Source organism: Pogoniulus pusillus, chromosome 10, assembly GCF_015220805.1.
Source record: "Pogoniulus pusillus isolate bPogPus1 chromosome 10, bPogPus1.pri, whole genome shotgun sequence".
NCBI classification, from domain to species: Eukaryota; Metazoa; Chordata; class Aves; order Piciformes; family Lybiidae; genus Pogoniulus; species Pogoniulus pusillus.
The window spans coordinates 28539007-28555063 of record NC_087273.1 but is presented as its reverse complement, the minus strand read 5'-3'; the positions used below and the strand labels follow the sequence as shown (position 1 = coordinate 28555063).

The window sequence follows — 16057 nt, the reverse complement described above, 5'->3', positions numbered from 1 at the left end:
ATGCTAGTTTTCCCCAAAGAACAAAAGAAAGTTAGGATACATTGTCTTTCAAACTCATGATTTGCTTGTAGCTTTAACTCATGCTTTTCCACTATGTCTGTGGCAATATTATGAGAGTCAAAGCTGTATTTCAGGTTTTACCCTGGATAAAATGTTGATGGTGGGTCTACTTTGGTGGGCAGGTTCTCCTTGAGTACTCTTGTACTCAGCTTTCTGTCATACTTATTGAAAACCATTAACTTTTAAAAACTAGTCCTCTGTCATAGCCTCATTTTTCATGATTTGTGTTGATATATTGCTACTACTGAGAAGGAAAACATATAATCAGACAAGAAATCATTAGTTACAGTTTAAAATGCATTATTAGGCTTTTAAAATCTTTAGTTTTCTAAATGTAATTTGCCTAGTTTTGTGATATATTTTAGCTTGTACTTCCCTGTGCTGGTGATTTCAGGGCAGCAGTCAAATCTGTGAACGTTCACTGGTAGTTTAGGTAAGAAAATATGCTAAATAATGCTTATATTAAAATGGATTTTCTCTTAAATTATATAGCAAAGAATAATGGAGAAAATGGCATTTCTCTAGTCAAAGTACAAGCAAATGAAGATCACTGGGTCTGGGTTCAAGCTAACACTCAGCTTCTGTATCGAAGTGGTTGTTCAGAATACGTCCTTGCTCAACAACAAACATTAAAGTAAGTATATTTTCCAATACTAAAAAAAAACATATTCCAGAAAAAGTAAATTATTTTTCATGTGTGAGATCTTTAAAAGCAATGTAGTCACCTAAGAGAAGAGCTGGGTGAGAAGGATTTGATTTATTACTTATGAAGTGGAAATCCATTTCTTGTCTTCTATCATATGAAATGGCTTTTATAATACTTAAAAAAAAATCTTTCTTGCACACTGCATTGGTGATTGTCTCACCAACCTGATCTCCTTTTATGATCAGGTTACCCACCTGGTGAATGTGGGGAAGGCTGTGGATGTAGTCTACCTGGACTTCAGCAAAACCTTTGACACTGTCTGCCACAAGAAGCTCCTAGCCAAGCTGGCAGCTCGTGGTTTGGACAGATTCACTCTGTGCTGGATCAAGAACTGGCTGGATGGCAGAGCCCAGAGAGTGGTGGTGAATGGTGCCACATCCAGTTGGCAGCTGTCACTAGTGGTGTCCCCCAGGGATCAGTGCTGGGCCCAGTCCTGTTCAATATCTTTACTGATGATCTGGACGAGGGGATTGAGTCCAGTATCAGTAAGTTTGCAGATGACATCAAGCTAGGAGCAGGTGTTGATCTGTTGGAAGGTAGGAGAGCCCTGCAGAGTGACCTAGACAGGCTGGATAAGTGGGCAGAGGCCAATGGGATGAGATTTAACAAGGCCAAGTGCAGGGTTCTGCACTTTGGCCACAACAACCCCAAGCAGTGCTACAGGCTGGGGACTTCTTCCAGGCAACCAGCAATAGAACAAGGGGACACAGTCTCAAGTTGCACCGGGGAAAGTATAGGCTGGATGTTAGGAGAAAGTTCTTGCCAGAGAGAGTGATTGGCATTGGAATGGGCTGCCCAGGGAAGTGATGGAGGCATCATCCCTGGAGGTGTTTAAGAAAAGCCTGGATGAGGCACTTTGTGCCATGGTCTAGTTGATTAACTAGGGCTGGGTGCTAGGTTGGACTGGATGATCTTGGAGGTCTCTTCCAACCTGGTTGATTCTATGATTCTATGATTTTGAGGTTCTGTTTTACATGCAGGTGAAGCTCTTTGCTGATCTAGTGTCCTGTTTCTTCCTACTTTTTTATTATGTTAATTTTTTCATTTTCTTTATGGATAACAGTTGAGGTCATGTTTTCAGTTGTGGATATTCAACATAATCTAAACAGGAACATTCATATTCATTGTATGTTTGTAGACAGAGACATCTGCTTGGCTCTAGGCATAGCCTTGAAGTAGAATCTAATGTCACAGATTCACATTTGAAGAGGACATCTCTGCTGGGTTTGTCCTTTCCTCATAAATTGGCTTTTCTTCCTTCCTCCATGAGATCATCTGTTTCAGTTCCTATGGGCCTTGTTGGGGTATCTCTTCAAGCTGGTCTGAGAGAAGATAAAAGAGAGTGGACTTAATGAGCAGAAGCCAGGAGGTGCACACAGACACTGTCTGGTCTAGTGGGAAAAATGTGGCTATTATCACTCTTTTTTTTTCCCTTTAGGTAGCCTTGCAAGTGCAATTGAAAAATGAAAAAGTCTTTGAACTTCTAGAGTAAATATCCCTTGCAGGCACCATATCTTCCAGTGTCCAGGTGTAACTCTTTACCTGTGCAGGCATGACACAAACATCTCAGAGCGAGGGGATGAACTTCAGTTAAGAAGCAAGTTAAAAGGGGGTGTTTCTTGTATTCAAGTCTCTACTTCTAACCTATAAACAAGAATACTTTGTTTTGGAAGTTTATTTAGTTACATCTTTACCCTCTGAGTGGTTAAAATCCTCCCTCTGTGCTTGACAGTTTCTGCACACCAAGATGTTACAAGAGCTGGACTTGGAGATTATATTCAGTTATGTTTTCCTGATAGTCTGCAATAGACTTCATGCCTGCTACTACTTTTTCACATTAAAATACACATTGGCTTCCTGGAAACATACATTCTTTTGGGGAATTTTCACTATTTCACTGTAAAATTCTTCGTGTCGAGGTGTAAACTTCTGTGACTGCTGCATTTTCTCAGTCCACTGCTTCCCAAGTAGACCATTTCCCTGAAAAACCAGTTCCACAGCAAAGTTGAACTGTGTCTTGCATCTCAAGACTATTGGTAATAACGATGATGACATTTAACGGAGGACTAAAAATATCCAATTTATCATGGAAAAAAAAAAAAAGAAAGGAAAAGTTTCTTCTTTCTTGGTGTGTATTAATGGGACATTCTCACTTTGTAACAACATGGACTCCCTCTACTGGAAAATCTTGGACTTGCACATCAAGTCCATACCCAAGGAAAATGTTCTTAGTAGCGAGCTAAGAAAAAGCCTTCTAAAATCCTTGCTAGCTCTCCAGATTTCCATGCTCCCTTTCTTATTGAGATGTTCACTTCTTGTCTGCAGAGGGAAGGGTTTCCTAGCACTAACACTGACCCCACCTCGTTGGGAGTCAGCAGGTTAGTGAATTCAAGACAAATCCTGAACCTGAAGATAGGGACTCCAGCTTTGAAAAACTGCTGCACTGGGCTTGGAAATGATTAGGCAACTTTCTCTGTCAGAGCTCTGTACTAATGCTGAGCATTTCAGCTGAAGGTCATGAAAAATTAATTTGCTGGCCATCCTGGGAAATGAAAGACAACATAAATTGTTAGACATGTGAAAACAGTATGAGTATCTGTGGCTGCTTGGACACTTAATTTAGGCATTTCATTTCCTCTCAGCTAACTCTGCATTACCAAGATATAAGACCCCCCTGGTTCTCCCTCAAATAACTTTGATCAGAAATTTATTTTCTGTCCAAATTATTCCTTATTAACAAAATGCATCTCATTTAAGATACCCTTTTTAGATCTGGATTTTTCAATACACAAATATTACTTAGATATGTTTTACTGCATGAACAAAGGTGTAGGGTAGTTACCATGCTTTACTATGATATTTAAGATCTTTGTGAACTCTGTGTCTGAAATGGAAGAGGAAATGCACTTAAATGAAAGTGCCACAGAAGGGTAGCTGTGAACACTCACTGCTGCCCAGATGCATACACACTCATTTTTCCTCTCAAACAAATACATAGGTTATATGGACAAGATTGTGAGAGTCCTATATTAAATTAAGGGGGAAATATTGCTTGTAATATTGTGCCAGGGTAGGTATAGGCTGGATATTAGGAAGAAGTTCTTCACAGAGAGAGTGATTTCCCATTGGAATGGGCTGCCCAGGGAGGTGGTTGAGGCACCGTCCCTGGGGGTCTTCAAGAAAAGACTGGATGAGGCACTTAGTGCCATGGTCTAGTTGATTGGATAGGGCTGGGTGATAGGTTGGACTGGATGGTCTTGGAGGTCTCTTCCAACCTGGTTGATTCTATGATTCTATGATTCTATAATATATGTTGACCCACTCTGACTTTGTAACCCAGAAAACATTCACTTAGAAACTTCTGACTAGTTTTTTTTTTCTACTGTTATTGAAAGGGAAGAAGATGAACAACTGAAGATTCCAAGTGGGTTTGCTGGTTTGAAAGGAAACCTGGAGGGACTTTCTTATAACAGTGCCATTGAAACTCTGGGCCAGTGGAAACATCTCAATTGGACACCAGGAAAAAACGAACAAGACAGTGTAAAAGTGAAGTTTGAGCCTCATACAAATGGCGAGTGCTTCATGCAAGAGGAACTTCTCGGTTCTAACACACCAGTTTTAGGTGTTCAAAACAACTGCACCACAAACAGCAGCTGGACTTTAAGAAACTCAGGCTCTTGTTCTATGAGCCAGCGAATGAACGCATGTTCAAACAAGAGAGCTGGATCATTCTACAACAGAGACCAAAGTTTCTTAAATTTGCCATCAACTTGCCCTTCCCACTGGGGAAGTGCAGAAAACTGCCAGTCCTATTCGGGTGTACAACAACGCTGTGCAGAGAACTATGCAATGGACCACCTGAAGCTACAGAGACCATTCATATCCTCGGAGTCTCTCTATGACACAGCCTTTCCCTTGGAGATGCCTATCAAAATGGAATATGATTCTGATTCTGAAAACATTGCTGATAACTACCTGACACCACAAAATCGACCCTGGCTGGATGAGAACGGCTCAGTGAGAAGGCAGATGTTTAGCTACCCTGGTAGAGTGCACCTCAAAACAGAACCAGACCTCTGTGAGCCATCCTCACCTTGTCAGAAGCCAAGGCACTGCCTTTACACACCACGTAACTGGCAGTGCATTGTAGCAAATCATCCCAACAACCTAAGCCTGAACAGAGCTTGGAAGGGTGCACGTAGCAAGGAGGTGGTCCCGTTTTGCCCTCAGAACTCCCCAGGATGCTTGGAAAGCATGCCCGACCTGCAACACACAGCGTGCTACGGCCACTTCTACAGCCCCAGCCCAGGGGAGAAAGAGCAGGATAATGAGGTGTTTAAAGTGCCGTGTGAATTTAAACCTCCCTGCTTGGTTCAAGCAATCAAGCGCGAGCCCCTGGATTCTCCACCACTGTCCAACAGTGGACAGAACAGAGCACACGTGAGCTTCCCTGAAAATATTTTAGGAGGTCCTGTGCCTCATAAAACCACTGAATGTACATTTTTACAATAGATTTTATAACATTTGAAATATTTATAATTTTTAAAGGAAGAAGTTGTAGATTCTCTTCCAGTTGGGTTAAATGAGTTGCGAAAGTTAAAAGCCAGTGGAAAGATTTTGGGAGTGTGTGTGTGTGAGAAAAAACAGACAGATACACACATGCACCTTACACCCCCAACACCCCCACCTCCCTCCACTGCCCTTCTCTTGGTCATCTTTGTAAAGCAAGGTAAAACCTCAGGCACAGAAAATAACCATTAGTCACTGCACATGTATGTCTGCTAATTCATCTCTGTCATCCTTCCTCACTCGTCTACAGTTCATTACCAAGGTTTAGCTATTTCTGTTTCCTGGCTTTGGTCTGTTTGTTTTTCTCAAGCTGGTGTGCTGCTGCTGTGCAAAGAGGAAACGTTTATGGTCTGTAGTGTGGTCAGTTTACTTTAAGAATTGTTGCCTTTGGTGAGTTTTTTTTCTTCATCTCAGCATTCAATCGATGTCAACAGGCAAGGGCTTCCCAACACAACTTCTTATTTTAAAAGGATAGCATTAATCACAACAAATTTCCTTAATAAAATGCATTAGATATAATTCCACTTCAAACTGAAGTTCTTCCCAAGTTTCCTTGATAATACTACTGGTTTAGTACCTGTATTTTTCCATTTTGAAGCCATCAGCCTTTCATACTGCTGTTTGAAATGCTGATATCCACTTCTACAAATCAGTTACAAAGTGCTGTTAAATAACATGAGAAGAAAATGCTTCTCCAATCATTTTCCTGGCTGTTACTTATAACATTAACAAAGGAAATGCACTTTTTAAGGTTATTATCTCTTTGACTGACAGCAGCTTATTAGATCTCATCAACTGACATCAAAACCAAATCCCACACTAAGATTAGTTATGCTATTTTTCAAAAGCATCCTGGTTTCAGAAAATCTTAGTCTCACCAGGAACTACCTGGAGGATGTATACCTTTCAAAAGCACTTTGATACACTTTGGTGCTTTTAAGAACAGATCTATATGTTTTTCCTTGAACCCAGGCAGTAATGTATTACACAAACAAACAAAAATCAACAACTTCTGTTTTGGTTTTTGTTGTAGTTTGACTCCTGCACTAACTTTTCTTTTAAAATTGCACTATTCCAACTTTATATCAACTTCATCTATAGAAACACCACATCATTATACTAAAAAAGAAAAAGCTTTGATGTATATGTGCTTTTTGAAAGAAGCCCTATAATGAATGTTTTCTTTTTTCTACTGGTTACTAATGCCACAGAAAAGTGGTATAAACTTCCTCTCAGTGGCATAAATATCTGAGACAAGTGTAATTTTCAAGGAGGGGAGCAGCTCTTCATCTGGGAGGCTGCTCTTCTCCAAGACTGTCTACTCTGCTAGAAATTGCTGCCTGTACATTACAGTTGGCAGATGTAAAGGTATGCGTTCTCTGTTTGTCACTTAAGTGCTTGTGAAAGGTGGTTTGATCTGAAGTGCTGCACTTTACACAGAAATAGTATCTTTTTGATGACTGCCCTGCAGAAGGCAGTATTGCCAGCACAGAAGTGAGTGGACAATAAAGAGGGGTAATAATTTCTTACTGGTAGCTCTGCTTACATCTGCCATAGTCCAGCTGACCATACCCAAGCCATGAGAAGATTATGGGGGTTTGTGTCTGAGGTAGATCAGCTCCCTGCAAGTTTCCTCTTGAGAAAGTCTTGTTATCCTTGCCTTAATTCTCCTGCCAATGGGTGCAATGCAACTTCAGACCCTGTTCTGAGGTAAGACCACAATGGTGGAATTTATACTATTCTCTGGTACACCACTGTTCACATCACCTAAATGCAAAAAAATGCTTGTGAGCAAGCAAACTGGGTATTCATGTAGACTGAGACTCCCATAAACCAGCAGTGCTGCACAACCTCCAGCTTGTTGATTCACCAGCTAGAAAAATGAGAGCAGAAATTCTTTTACACTCTCACAGAGTTGTTGCCATAGTCCAGTGCTTGATGTGTAGCAGTGGCACTGCTTATGTCATGGTGCCAGAAAGTCTGCTGTGGCCACACAGCTGCTGGTAGGGCTGTGCTATGAGCTGTGTAATATGCTCCAGTCCAGCTTCCTGTGCAGCTGCCTGGCAGAAACTGGATAGTGTGGAGACAGGGTGTTGTGGGAAAAGATGGCTGGGGGCAAGTGGAGGACCAGCATGACTGCTGAGAAGTCGCTTGTTTAATTCCATGCCTAGATTCCATGTCATACCTCTCTGAATTGAGGGTATCTGGGCCTAGTTTTGCACTATCTTGTACTTTCCCTTATGAGTTACATTTATGTTATGATTGTAAAACAGAGTTATCCTCCGCTGGATGTATTAGTGCCGTTTTGCACAGACATCAGGGACAGCTCTGTAGAGAGCTGGGAGTCACTGAATGCCTTGTCTGTGCTTAGAAGTATTTCCTGGCATGACTACAGTGGGACAACTATATTAGGCAGATTTCTCTTGTCATAGCGAAAGCAACATTTACTAGCAACAGAAGTTCTCTACAGATCTCACCATTACTAAAGAAAGGCTATTTTGTTGATGAATTACATCTACTTTAAGGCTTTCTTGGTTTATCTCAGCTGGAATGACTTTTTTCACATTCCCAACAAAACCAGTCGTATTTTACTCAATTGATAATAAGTTAGATAAAGCTTCTTCATATAAGAGAATTTAATCTGATGTAAGAACTGTAACAACCTTCTTCTTATTCTAGAACTCATAAATTCTGGTGTTTGGGGAGGGGGTTTTGTTGGTATGGAAGATGAGCAGCTCTAAAAGCTCTGAGAATGTGTCTCCTGATGAGATGTCACTTGGTCCACAGACAGCACAGACTATTATCAATGCTAAAGCTTTCAGTTAAGGTCTTTACTAAGAACATGTCCTGATTTTAGCTATCAATGGACAGCTGCTGAGTGTCATACAAATGCTAGTATACCATTGTAAGCCATTACTTTTACCTGAAAACAAACTTGATTTGAGCTAGGGGTAGGCTTTACAGTAAAAAAAAAGTGGATTTCCTTGCTGTTTCTAAGGATTGCTGGCATACAGTTACACCAGCAGCTGACACTGGGTAAGACCTCTGCTACAGACAACACTACAAATAATTTACATTCATTTTAGACTCTGGATACTACAGCAGAGTTTTTGTTTTGAAAATTTGAGTGAGGGCACCAGTGTGCAGCAGGCAAGCTGGTTTTGGTTGGTCCTAGGTTTGCAGATTTAACTAGCAAATGGAAAGATGAAGGATTTGTACCTAAATTCTCTGTAGGAAAGACTCACTGTTTAGTCCTTGATTGTAATATGGTAAAGTACCTCCTATAGTTTAACTGTCTTTAATTAGAACATAATGATATATTCTTAAAATCCTTAGAATTGAGTCTCCTTTGGACAGTATGGGGAAGTCCATTTGAGCATCAGCCAGGTCACTACGACTTTCAGATGCTGATCCTTTGTGATCAACAGGGCATGTGCAATTCTTCTGGAAATACTTAGTGCTTAAAATACTTGACTTGCAGGCAGCAAGCCTGAAACAAGGAATATTCTGTGGGATAAGGCAGCCTTTGGTGCCTAGAAGCCTTTCTTAACTCTTTGTGTTGTGAAGCCATACTGAACTTAAGTAGGACAGCCTCACCCACTGTAGTTATTTCAGAAAAGCCATTAATTTATCTTAACCATGTCTGATGTTTTAATTGAAATAGCTACAAGACATCATTTCTCTTCCTATGAATGCATATTTTGCCTTAGGTAGTGGGAAAAAAAAAATAATATACCCATTTTCTTTCATCAGAGTGTCATGAAACTGAAAAACCCAACCTCAGAGTGATGGAGGCATAGAACTATTGTCTTGTTTTTCATGTCTTTTCTTTCTGTTCCCTTTCTTTCTCTCTACTTAGTGGAAACATTGAAAATTGAAAGACTTTTCTTATTATATTGAGAAAAAAAACCTAAACCTCAACCAATGGTAGAAAATGTTTTGCTAGAAAAGGAGGTTTCCCCCCCACCCCGGATTTTCTTTCTGTCTTTTAAATCTAGCAAAGTCCTATGTGAAATACAGTGAAACAGACTTCTCTAACATGCCTAGAGAGCAAAGAGAGTGCAGGGGGCCATGCTCAGGTTGTACTCACAGGGTATTTACTGAGCTGAAGGAGATTTGCACAAGGGGCATGCTGATAGCTTATGTTCATAGACACTACCACCCTGACAAATATATCTTCGTCATGTTTGAATACACATGGCATATGCTCTTGCCATTATAATTACACTTCCCTATCACGCTACCAGAAACACTTCTGAACAAAATAATCAGTGACAGGCTGAAAAATGTACTAAAATCACAAAGCAGTTTCTCAAACCCACGTGTGTGGATCCAAGCACTCACCTGTGCTTAGGCAAAGACTTTCTTTGGTTTGGTTTGGAGAGAAAGTAAAAAAAAAAAAGACTGTTAAGACAAATTATGAGGAGAAAAAGGATCGCCCTGATTGAGATACTGCTGTCAAGGTGTAATTATTCTGTGACTGCAGCATTAATTCTCCACCCACTGCTACTAACTCTGTTCTCTGAAATCACGTCCTTTGTTTTTCTGTAGAAATGAATTTGTAACTTTTTAGGATGAAAATAACTTCTCAAAACCAAGGATTTGCTGTAATTCAGCGCCAAGTTGTATTTCTCAATCAGACTGAAAGCATCATTTTAAGGAGGCATGAAGTGCCCCTCTCCCAGGTTCCTTCCCTGAGGTTAGTCTTTCAAAGTCTAATTCAGTATCTATATTAGCTCTGCCTGCTGGCAATTGTAGCTCAGTTGTGCAGCTGGTGCTCTAACTCTGTACCCTGAAGTTTCTCAGGATTTCCTTGATATATCTGGATTCCAGCTCTACAACAGCCAAATTTTCCCATTTCACATTTGTATTGATAAAATTATGGTAACCCAATGACTAACACAAAAATACAGTAGAAGGTAACAGAAAGAACATCAGTGGCTTAGCAATTCTTAGTAATTTTATTCAACTAATTAAAAGGCTAAGTTAAAAAAAATCAGGCAAAGTTCTGGACTGCAGCTCCCCATCTTGCACAAGAAGGTATTTTAGGAATTATGCCACAGTTCTGCCTCTTCTTAGGTCACAGCCTGGTCTTTCCCTTCTTTATCCCACTACTCTTCCTTCTGCAGTTTGTTTTTCCTTTTATCTTTTAAATGTTTTGGCCATATGTGTCATCCTTTTGTTCACTTAGAATGGGATATGAAAGGCAAACATCAACTGTTGATTTTTAAACTTTGTCGTTCTTAGAAAGAACTTTGAAAGGGGGAAAAAATCCCATTTTCACTATCAGTATTCAGTTTTCTTTCTGCTCCTTATCATAGCAAAAAAGATTCTTCCTCTACGTGGTCAATAAACTTTGCTCTTCTGAAATGGTCCTTCCTCACAACCCTTCCCCTCTATATCACTTTTTAATAAAGCCAAAGAACACCTTCATCCTTAAAGCCAGTTGTGTCCATCAAAAAACTCCTTTTTATTCCTCTAGCCTTTCTACCTTCTTGATTTTATAGGATGGTCCATTGTGGCCTCCACCCCTTCTGTTTACTGTGTCTGTAGCTTTATTTCTGCTTTAGGCGTACTTCAAATATTGTGCCAAAAGAACAATGATAGGCAGAAGTGCAATCCCCCACTTTTCCCCTGCCCTCTATAATAAGACACAGGTACTCACTAATTACAGCTAATTACTCCCAAACTTTGCTGATGAAACATCCATTCTTCAGGAGGCTGTAATGTCAGGAGCTAACAGCAACAGTTTAGTTCTGCAAGCATATATGCCACCAAAGCCTTTTCTGCGTAGATCTGGGGTCTCTTTCAAGAAATCAATAACTAATATTCTCCATTTATGCTTCTCATTTTTTTTCCTACATGTGTTTATTCTTTCACTGTGCAATTGCATTTTTAATTGGTAGGGTTTTTTAAAGGAAGGGCTAGTGCCATGGTCTAGTTGACTGGCTAGGGCTGGGGGATAGGTTGGACTGGATGATCTTGGAGGTCTCTTCCAACCTGGTTGATTCTATGATTCTATGATTCTAAGGGCATGGAATCATTACACAACATGTGCAGTGCACTGTTTTCAATTAGTCCAGTTTAGATTTTGAAATTAGGGGCACAAATAAGTATTAGGACTTATAGGACTGTTACAGAAATGCCCATAAAAAACACCAGTACAAATACTATCATTCACCCTGAAAAGGGGTATAGTCTGCCATCAACTGTGCTAATAATCTTATATTAAAGGTGCCATTCCTGTTCCTCTTGAAGAAACAACTGTGGAGGGCATGATTAAAAAAAAACACACAATGTGGTATTGCCAACAGTTTTGGCCTGATTGGCACTGCACTATCTCACACAGTATCACAGTATCACCAAGGTTGGAAGAGACCTCACAGATCATCAAGTCCAACCCTTTACCACAGAGCTCAAGGCTACACCATGGCACCAAGTGCCACGTCCAACCTTGCCTTGAACTGCCCCAGGGACGGCGACTCCACCGCCTCCCCGGGCAGCCCATTCCAGTGTCCAATGGCTCTCTCAGTGAAGAACTTTCTCCTCACATCAAGCCTGAATTTCCTCTGGCACAGCCTGAGGCTGTGTCCTCTCATTCTGGCGCTGGCCACCTGAGAGAAGAGAGCAACCTCCTCCTGGCCACAACCACCCCTCAGGTAGTTGTAGACAGCAATAAGGTCACCCCTGAGCCTCCTCTTCTGCAGGCTAAACAATCCCAGCTCCCTCAGCCTCTCCTCATAGGGCTGTGCTAGAGGCCTCTCACCAGCCTCGTCACCCTTCTCTGGACACACTCAAGCATCTCAGTGTCCTTCCTAAACTGGGGGGCCCAGAACTGAACACAGTACTCGAGGTGTGGTCTAACCAGTGCAGAGTACAGGGGCAGAATAACCTCCCTGCTCCTGCTGGAGAGAACACCACAACCACACAGCGTTATTGGAACACTCATTGGTTTGTAAGCGTAACTCCTGCATTTAGGCGTGTTATTGGGGCACAGGTGTGGGGTTGGTTTGACAACAGGATTTCAGGGGGCTGGCACAGCTCCAGCCTCAGTGATGGCCCAGGGAAGGTAACCCAGCAACGCCTGTGAAGGCCAAACGAGTTAAGGGAATATCTTTGGTAACATGTAACCTAACCTGTACGGACCTTGCTGCTTCCTCTACAAGTGTAATAGATGTCACAGTGTACCACTCGCAGGCTAAGGAAAAACAGGCAGCGACCTCCGGATTGGCTATTTCGGATTTCTGTTTAAAACCGGTGCACTTTTCTGCTACTTTGTGTACTGTTTTCTCAGCCTGCTTTTAGAAGGAACTTCCAAGTATATTTCTTAAATTATATTTTACATTTATTACCAGTCAGAAGTGTAAAGTTGAGACATTTTAAAATAAATATTTGCATTTAAATTAAAAACGTTGCCGAGGGTGTTTCTTGCCCCTTCCGCAAGGCCCGGCTGTGAGAGTCTGATCCTCTCTCTTGTTAATCAACAAAGATAAAGATTGCACCGTCCCTCCTTCATCAACAAAGATTGCATCATCTCTCCTTAATCTTGTTACTTCTGGGACTCAGACTCGGTGCTTGGCCCGAAAGCTCAGAGATGCAAATCAACAGACAATACCTTTGAAACTCCTAGACCTCACTCTGGCTGGACTGCCCAGGAAGCCTCCATCTTATCTCAGCTGCCCCCAAGGGCTGTGTATGCAGGGTGTGGACAGGTGTAGCCGAGAGAGGGTGGAGGCCCTCCCCGCGGCGACGCCGGACCCCTGCGAATGTGTGAGAATGCACAGGAAGATGCCCTGGGGGGCTGCAGCTGGACACTGAGCAGGAAACTGTATAAAAAGGCAGGAGAAATGCCTGCCAAAGCGTGGCATTCCCATCAGACCACCGGTGGCATCACCAGCAGACAAAGTGTGGTATTCCCACCGCACCACCGGTGGCATTCCCAGCGGACCACCATTCCCACCGGACCACCGAGGGCAGACCATCACCAGACCACCAGAGCTGCACACCGCCTGAAGAACCTCTGACAAACTCCGCAGAAGATCATCCCTGGGCCACGCACCCGTCTCTCCCTCACTCCTTCATCTGCGACGGAGGGTAATATGCTCACAGCCCCTTTTCCCTTCCCTGCTCCTTCTTCTCTCCTCCATCGATCTCTTTATCTTTCTCTCTCCCCCTTCTCCCCTCTCTCCCTCCATTTTGCCCAACCTTATCCTTTAATAAACAGTTTCATGGTGATCTATGGTCTCGTTTGCACCTTAATTTCACAACACGGAATCCGTAAGAACTGGTCTAGCTCCTCTGGACAGATACTGTTAATCTCTGCTCCTCCGGACCTTGACACCGGCGGATGCAGACCCCACGGCCAAAGTGCCTGCCTGTGGTGGAGGGCCACATAGGCCCAAATGGTCTTGTTTACAAGTCTATTCTTGTCCGGACATGTTTCTCCCCCCATCCCCCCAAAGGTGTTTTTTCTGTCCAAACCAGGGGAAAACAAATCAAGTGGACAAAGGGTCACAACAAGCCTGGCGCCTTCAAGTCTGGCCTGCCTGCTTGCAAGTTTGAGGTAAACAGGTTGTGTAAGTTCATGCGCTTAGGGTGTGGGTCCACCTGAGCCCTCTCCATATTTGGGGGTACCAGGCCTGTGGACCCTACCTTATTTGGCACGTTTTGGCCTGCTACCAGACTCTTGTTGGACAGTATTGTGGCCAAAGGACCATCAATCTCGGCCCACATCTCATAAAAGGGGCAACTCAGTGTTCCTGCCACCCTCCTCCACCCACCGCTCCTAGCCTCTTTGTCTCCTCTGGGGCCATTGCTGCTGCATGGTTTCCAGCCCATGGTACTTCGCACTGGCCCAGGGGAAAATTTGACCAAGGCGCTCCCGGCCAGCCGCCGCTCCAGCCTGTCGTTCCTGGCTCCATCGTGCCTGTGGAGCCTCCTCAGACAGCGTGCCCCATATAATATTTGAACTATCCAGGTCCATCAGGGTCAACAGCTTGGCTTTTGCTGCATATACTTGGGACCACCAAAACTATGACTCAAACTAGTGAGTAACTGAACAATCTCGATTTGGACAGCTTAGAAATTCCAGCGACTTTACCCGCGGCACTTTCATGCCACAAGACTCTATCCAAAACCTTTCCAAACCTCTACCAAATGCCTGATTCCTGCTGTAAATAGACATTCTGTAAAATAATTTCACAACTGCATACAAAGGACTCGTGTAGGTTAACTGTATATAAGCTGGCTAAGCTATCAGCCCGTGGCTTGGATGGCAACACTCTGTGCTGGGTTAGGAACTGGCTGGAGGGCCGGACCCAGAGAGTGGTGGTGAATGGTGCCACATCCAGCTGGTGGCTGTCACTAGTGGTGTCCCTCAGGGATCAGTGCTGGGCCCCATCCTCTTTAACATCTTCATAGATGATCTGGATGAGGGCATGGAGTCAGTCATCAGCAAGTTTGCAGATGACACTAAGCTGGGGGCAGATGTGACTGAGTTGGAAGGCAGAAGGGCTCTGCAGCGGGACCTTGACCGCCTGCACAGATGGGCAGAGTTCAAGGGGATGGGGTTCAATAGCTCCAAGTGCAGGGTGCTGCACTTTGGCCACAACAACCCCATGCAGAGATACAGGCTGGGGTCGGAGTGGCTGGAGAGCAGCCAGACAGAGAGGGATCTGGGGGTACTGATTGATACCCGCCTGAACATGAGCCAGCAGTGTGCCCAGGTGGCCAAGAGAGCCAGTGGCATCCTGGCCTGCATCAGGAATGGTGTGGTCAGCAGGAGCAGGGAGGTCATTCTGCCCCTGTACTCTGCACTGGTTAGACCACACCTTAAGTACTGTGTTCAGTTCTGGGCCCCCCAGTTTAGGAGGGACATTGAGATGCTTGAGCGTGTCCAGAGAAGGGCAATGAGGCTGGTGAGAGGCCTTGAGCACAGCCCTACGAGGAGAGGCTGAGGGAGCTGGGATTGTTTAGCCTGGAGAAGAGGAGGCTCAGGGGTGACCTTATTGCTGTCTACAACTACCTGAGGGGTGGTTGTGGCCAGGAGGAGGTTGCTCTCTTCTCTCAGGTGGCCAGCGCCAGAACGAGAGGACACAGCCTCAGGCTGCACCAGGGGAAATTTAGGCTCGAGGTGAGGAGAAAGTTCTTCACTGAGAGAGTCATTGGACACTGGAATGGGCTGCCCGGGGAGGTGTTGGAGTCGCCGTCCCTGGAGCTGTTCAAGGCAGGATTGGACGTGGTACTTGGTACCATGGTCTAGCCTTGAGCTCTGTGGTAAAGGGTTGGACTTGATGTTCTATGAGGTCTCTTCCAACCCTGAGGATACTGTGATACTGTGATAACATTAAATTATTTAAAACCCTTTTAAATTCGGCCTCATATTTAATCCCCTAAAACCCAAACAAAATCTCCTTCACAACACTGCCCCTGACCGTTACACTGCTTTACTCCGCCTCATCCAGACCCCACAGGCCGCCCGGCAGACACCGGGAAGGCAGGGCTTCGCCCTCCGCGGGAAGGGAGGGCTTCGTGCTGCCAGCCGCGGCAGGCGGCGCCGGGTGTTCATTGGCTGAGGCGGGCGGCCTGCCGCCCGCTGGCTCCTCGCCCCCTGGGCGGGTGTGGCATCGGGGCCGCCGCTGGTGCTGGGCCTCAGCGGCTCCTCCCCGCAGCGGAAGTGACGAATCGGAGGTGGGCGCTCGCTCGCTGGCTCGGGCGGCTGCC

At 43.9% G+C, this 16057-nt stretch overlaps 1 protein-coding gene across 1 annotated transcript in view; it reads left to right on the top strand.

Moving 5' to 3' along the window:
- The window catches only part of AHRR (aryl hydrocarbon receptor repressor), an 82502-nt gene extending 77224 nt beyond the window's left edge, over positions 1–5278 (top strand). Inside the window, exons 9-10 of the mRNA XM_064150417.1 lie at positions 553–694; positions 4162–5278. Coding sequence (XP_064006487.1) covers positions 553–694; positions 4162–5278 — 1259 coding nt within the window. The remainder of the gene's footprint in view (positions 1–552; positions 695–4161) is intronic.
- The last annotated feature ends 10779 nt before the right edge of the window (positions 5279–16057 follow it).